The 6,660-nt window shown below is 42.6% G+C and overlaps 1 protein-coding gene across 1 annotated transcript; it reads right to left on the bottom strand.

Annotated features, from left to right (window-relative positions):
• Positions 1-2,549: 2,549 nt before the first annotated feature.
• LOC118658090 (60S ribosomal protein L32-like) lies at positions 2,550-2,957 on the bottom strand. The gene has a single exon (XM_036313090.1). It carries the CDS (start codon positions 2,955-2,957, stop codon positions 2,550-2,552), a length of 408 nt encoding a protein of 135 aa, XP_036168983.1.
• Between the last annotated feature and the right edge of the window lie 3,703 nt (positions 2,958-6,660).

Here is a 6,660-nt window from a genome sequence, read left to right as displayed (position 1 = left end):
GCAAGCAGGAGGTATCCAATTGATGTGTCTCTTTCACATCAATGTTTCTCTCTCTCCTCCTCCTCCCTTCCACTCTCTCTAACACACACACACACACACACACACACACACACACACACACAGAAAATTAATGATGGATTGAGCATGGATAATGAGGAAGAGGGAGATGTCAGGTTATCATTTTTAAAGAAACATTTTGTACTTCAATGATATTCACTTAAAATAGCTAAATATATACATGACAGGTATCTGGTTTCATAACTAATGCCCCCAAAGCAAGTTGTATCAGGCTCTTTCTGTGTGCCATAGTGAAGTTCTCAGACCCGGAATCTCTGAAGTGTTCCAACAGGTTTTAACAGTTTACGGAGCGACCATTACCCTACAATGTCTTGCTTCTCTTTAGCATAATTATATCAGGCCTCATGGTTCTTTAATGCTCTGTTTAAGTAACTGGCCCAAAGTGATGATGGAGTCATGACTTACTGTTAAAGACAGAACCACATAGAAAGTGAGACATTGTGGCTTAGGAAATCAGGGCACTGCTATTTCTAGACTCTAGGAGTTAATTTCATATCAGTTTACAGAGAAGTGAGACAATGTTCAAACAAAAATGTATTAGAGTGCTCAGGAATCACTGCTGAAGGAGAAAGGTGAGGTGCATGAACCACTTCACCAGAAATTATTTTTATGCTTTAAGGCATTTAAAGGTACTTCAGGTATTTAAAGTCCGAATGCAGAAATCAGCCCCATGGCATGCCAAGGAATAAAAATTCCCCCAAGTTCAACCAACACCATAAAGTTCATTCTTTTTGTTTCACTCAACACATATTTAGTAAATGAACTACCTTGGGAAAGCTACTTAATATTTTGGGTCTTGGTTTCCACATTAGCAAAAAGGGGATAATTATAGTACCTGTTGTACAGGGTTGTTGTAAGGATCGAGTGAGTTAATTCACGTCAAGTACTTAGACTGGCTCTGGTGCCTGGCTGCCTCTTAAGCACCGTCCTGGTCTGCTCAACCCGAACTAACTATAATCTCACCACATTTAGCCTTCTTTTCTCTTCCTCAGAGCCTTCCCATGTGCATTTTCCCTCGTGAAAATACTGTTTCTGGCTGGTTTATATCCATCCTTCATGTGTTGTCAGGGTAAGAACAGTGGGAAAATATATAAAAGCCAAAGCCGACCACACACACACACACACACACACACACACACACACACACACGCTTTCAGTGCTATTAGGGTTGAGGCAGTGTCTGCATGAAATCAGTGTCCCAACAGATGCATGAGACACTCGTGCAGGAAATAACCACACTATTTTCCTCTGTATTTACCTGACCTTTTTCAGAATATCTTACCCTATTGTGGTCCATGACATTTGGGGGTTGTTGCTTTTTTCAGGCAATTGTGAATGTATTAGGGAGGTTCCAAAAAAGTGTTAACCATAAATTATTAAGAGCATGAAAAAACCAGTCTTGTAAGAAACATTGTAATGATTAGAAGAAAGACAAGACTAACATATGACTGTGTGCCTGCCTTTAGAATTACAAGTCGATTCCATTTTAGGAAACGCTCTGTGTGTGGAAGCCAGAAGGAGTCAACTTCCTTACACAACAAGACAAACCATTTTTATAACAATATAGTATGCTGACAACTGGACTATTGGTATATAAAACATCTGGACTATCTTCCCTAAGATTTAGAACCTGGAAGCCCTGAGTTAGAATCATGGCCCAACCACTAACGAGCTGGGTGGCTCTGGGCGAGTACTTAATCTCTCAAAGTCTCCGTTTTCTTTTCTGCCCAATGGGAATAATATCTACTCCATAGGCTTTTGTAAAACTTATATGAGATAAACATTTTTTCCTGGCCTTTAGTAATAATTCAAAGAAAGCTGGCTCTGTTGTTCGCTCCCCTCAAAGTTGGTCAAATCAGTATTGTTAAAAACAAGACATGGGGCCCCAAATGGAGCTAGCTGCTTAGGCTAAGTCCCACATCACCAAATCAAGATTTATTTTTTAAATATATTTTATTGATTTTTTACAGAGAGGAAGGGAGAGAGATAGAGAGTTAGAAACATTGATGAGAGAGAAACATCGATCAGCTGCCTCCTGCACACCTCCTACTGGGGTTGTGCCCACAACCAAGGTACATACCCTTGACTGGAATCGAACCTGTGACCTTTCAGTCCACAGACCGACACTCTATCCACTGAGCCAAACCGGCTACGGCCCAAATCAAGATTTAATTACAGTTTTGGCTCTTCCAGAATTGGAATCTTAAACCAGTCCATCAGGAATTGCCTGACCAGCCCTAATTAGGTCATCTGATTGATACACCCTTGCTATCCCCTGAAGCAGGGGTGGGGAACATCCAGCCCTGGGGGCCATATAAGGCCTCAAAAGCATTTGGTCTGGCCCTGCCTAGGCATTAGGGGTGAGTTAATTAAATGTTTGACCAAATATAGCAGCTAATTTTAAGTTGATAATTTTTTTTGGCAGACTTTTACGATTTTGTTAACACAAATACAATGTGTACACAACCTGTCTATTCATTTTCTTCGCTGCATAGCCTGGCATTAGGATTGGTGACTCTGATGGCCAGCTGGGCTGCTCTTTCCATAATGGCTTTGCGGTTCTTTGAGGAGACATTGTGAGCAATCTCAGCACAGTAAGACTTGTTGCACAGCAGCAGCACTGCAAGCTCCTTGACGTTATGGACCAGAAACTTCCAAAAGGCACTGGGCAGCATGTGCTTTGTTTTCTTGTTGCTCCCATAACCAATGTTGGGCATCCAGATCTGGCCCGTGAATCTTCTCCACACCCTATAGCCAATCCCTCTGGATTTCCGCCAGTTCTGCTTAATTTTGACATATCGGTCTGACTGGTGCCAGATGAACTTCTTGGTCCTCTTTTTGACAATCTTGGGTTTCATGAGGGGCCTGAGGGCAGCCATGGTGCTGAGTAGGAGATGGCTGCCACATCCGAGGGCAGCACCGAGGAAGAGCAAGTTGATAATTTTGAATGGCCCTCAAATGATGTTATAAATACCCAAATGGCCCTTGGCAGAAAAAAAGGTTCCCCACCCCTATAAGTGACCTTGCAACAAACAAACCACTGTTTCACCTGCTGTAACTTCCTTGTTCCTGCTCCCTCTCCCTGTAAGTCTCATTTGGTATAGTCCACAGAGGGCATTCTGTCTGCTAGATTGGATGCTGCTTAATCCATGAATCACTGAATAAAGCCAATAAGAACTTTAAAATTTACAGTTGAATTTTGTTTTTTAACAGTACTCAGAAATGGCGATTAAGAAATACATCTTATTTCTGCATAAACTATATATGAGAATCATTGAGTGCAAAGGGTTACTATATCCTCAATAAAGTTAATCTGCAAATGACACATTTGGGAAAAAAAGATGGAGTTCATTCCAGAACAATCATTTTAAACAAAAACAAAAGGCATTATTGGTGAGTAAGCAGTAGGCGATGGGATCAATACAAATGTTTAAGCAGGCAGCAATTTGGCTAATTCACCTAGGTGACTGATGGGGAGAAGGAAGGTTGAAGAGTTAAATTTAGATAAAGAAATAGACTCTTCCTTAGAGAAAACTTGAACACACAATTGCACCACACATTTTTGAGTGAAAGACAGAACAGAAAAGATGTATGTCCTTGTCTCTTAAGGAAAGCTGAGCAAAGGGTACATTCTTGAGGGACAGAGTAAGTGGCGATGAACCATGTGTTTTCCAATATGACCTGGACGATGTGTCAGCACCTGCAGTGCTCCAAACCCTGGGAGGATCCATAAAGCTGATGTATCAGAATCACAACCAATGACAAAGTTGACTTATTTCTTTGACATCAATAGCATTGTTCATCCAGAACTCATTCCTGAGGTCAACTCACCTGATAGGCCTCAGCATTGCAAAAAGAGGGAATTCCAGCTCAAGGCTGCAATTCAAACTGTGCCTCTGTTAAGTAGTTTTGATTCTTAAAAAGCAACTGTCAAACCCTCCTTGAACAAACTTCAGTTAGGCTCCTCTGAATCTTCTTCTCAGCTAGGCCTCAACCTTTGGACTTCCATGTCCATCTTTGCATTGCCTAATTTTAGCAGAATTCCTGCTAAGTCAGTTTAGCAAGAGTCCCCATTCTCAATATCTGATCACCCTTGGTTATCTGATTAAACTCCTCATCTCCTACCCTTGGTATCTGATCACCCTGTCTGCTTTCAGCAAGATCCTGGTAAGTCATTTTAGCCAGAACCCTCCTTACCCCTGATGTTTCCCTTGGTCTTTTTCCACTCCCTGGCCCCCACCCTGCTTCTTAGCTATAAATTCCCACTCGTATTTGGAATTGAGCCCAGTTCTATACTGAGATCTCTCTTTTCCTATTACAATAATAGTTCCTGCATAAAATTTATTTTCTCCACTTAACTTCTGTCTGGCTCTGGTTTTCTTTAACACTTCCCAGCCTGGTCACTCACCTATTCCCCGTCTTGGCTCCAATTACTTCTGTTTCTCGATATCAAATACACCCTCAGAAGATGAAGATTCCCCACCAATAAAGATCTATGAAGGCCTGTCTATTTTGTTGGCCTAGAAAATCAAACCGAAAGTGAGGTTGTGGAAATCTTTGCTTTGTTTGAACAAATAACTCCAAATGACAACTATTATTTAACTGTTTATGTTTCCCTGCTTAAAGATTATGCTGCTTCCCAGGCAGAGCTCTTATACTCATTAGGTAAGTCACAGATACACGGCACCAAAGTACTTGAATTAATTTGACTAAGGGTCTTAATCTGCGTTATCTCCAGTTTCACTTCCTAGCTCACTTTTGCAGGTTCTTCAGCCCCTTAATAAAGCTTTTAAAAAAAACAAAAAACAACAACAAAAAAAACACCTCTTTGGTCTATGACAAAATGAAGCTCTTTTTGCATGATTTCCCCAATCCCCCTCAGGCCATCCATATTCTTAGGCGTTTACTACTATCTTCTTTTTTTCTTTTTTTTTTAATATCGTTATTGGTTTCAGAGAGGAAGGGAGAGGGAGAGAGAGATAGAAACATCAACGAGGAGAGAAAAATCACTGATCGGCTGCCTCCTGCATGACCCACACTGGGGGTTGAGCCCACAACCCAGGCATATGCCCTGACCAGGAATCGAATCATGACCTCCTGGTTCATAGGTCGATGTTCAACCACTGAGCCATGCCGGCTGGGCTTTACTACTATCTTTACTGATAAAATCCCAGAATCTTAGACTTTGAGGCAAACTTAATCTCTCTCTCTCTCTCTCTCTCTCTATATATATATATATATATATACACACACACACTAGAGACCCAGTGCACAAAAATTTGTGCACTGGTGGGGGAGGGGGTGGGGGGGTGTCCCTCAGCCCCATTTGTGCCCTCTCACAGTCTGGGACCCTTGGGAGATAACCACCTGCTGGCTTAGTCCCGCTCACTGGGTGGCAGATCGCAGGCCCGATCCCTTGGTGCCTGCCCCGCCTCCCCGGGTTGCGCACATGGCAGGGCCGATTCGGGGATTGGGGCGCCACCCCAGGCGGGTCGCACATGGGACGCCCGGGCAGCCGGCAGATGGCTGCTGCCCCCCCAGCCCCCCCGGGTCGGGTCGCACACGGATGCCCGCCGCCCCAGATCGCAGATAGCAGGCCGGGATGGTGGCAGGGGCAGGGGGGATGGCGCTGTCCCACCCTGCCTGCAGTATGCAAATTAGCCACCATCTTTGTTGGCAGTTAGTTTGCATATTGTGCTGATTAGCCAATGGGAGGTGTAGCAAAGGTACAGTCAATTACCATGTTTGTCTATTATTAGATAGGATATATATATATATATATATACATATATATTGTGTACACAATCTGTCTATTCAAAGAAATTTATTTCTTTTATATATATGTATATATATATATAAACTTTTGGCTTTAGATTCATAAAGTGTTGGATTCAATAGTAAGAATCTGTCTTTGGCTTTTGTTGTGCAGGCTCTTCTCTCCACTTTTGAGTCCCTTGAGCTACCCAGTCCTCATTTACAGACCTGCCCCTTCCCAATCCTTTCCCTACTGCCTCCATCAGCAGATTTTTTGTTTCTGTTTGAACATCTGTCTCTCTCACTACCCTGTAGGCCTTCACCCTTATTCATCCCCAGTCATCCACACTAGACATCAATCTCACATCCCAGGGCATCCAAGCCCCCTAGTTCCATTCTCAGTCACTCCTGACTCCATCCCCTACCAGTGGTCGGCAAACTCATTAGTCAACAGAGCCAAATATCAACAGTACAACGATTGAAATTTCTTTTGAGAGCCAAATTTTTTAAACTTAAACTATATAGGTAGGTACATTGTTATTAACTTAATTAGGGTACTCCTAAGTCTTAGGAAGAGCCACACTCAAGGGGCCAAAGAGCCACATGTGGCTCGCGAGCTGCAGTTTGCCGACCACGGCCCTACACCCACTAAACAATGCAACACACCAGAGGCACCACTGTTTTCAACATAACCATTAGACTTTTCAGAACTTAATTTTTCTTTCCATAAGCAATCAAGGTTTAGGTTGCCCATTCTGCCCAAGAGAAGTCTAGAAGAGACAATATAGGGACAAGAATTTGTTTACTAAACCTTTGCGAGCTTTACAA

The sequence above is a fragment of the Myotis myotis genome, unplaced genomic scaffold (assembly GCF_014108235.1).
Source record: "Myotis myotis isolate mMyoMyo1 unplaced genomic scaffold, mMyoMyo1.p scaffold_m19_p_1, whole genome shotgun sequence".
Classification (NCBI taxonomy): domain Eukaryota; kingdom Metazoa; phylum Chordata; class Mammalia; order Chiroptera; family Vespertilionidae; genus Myotis; species Myotis myotis.
Note: the sequence above shows the minus strand (reverse complement) of the source record. Positions and strands in the feature narration are given on the sequence as shown.

Excerpts from the sequence above, each read along its gene's own strand:
- LOC118658090 (XM_036313090.1), bottom strand. The coding sequence starts at position 2,957 with ATGGCTGCCCTCAGGCCCCTCATGAAACCCAAGATTGTCAAAAAGAGG.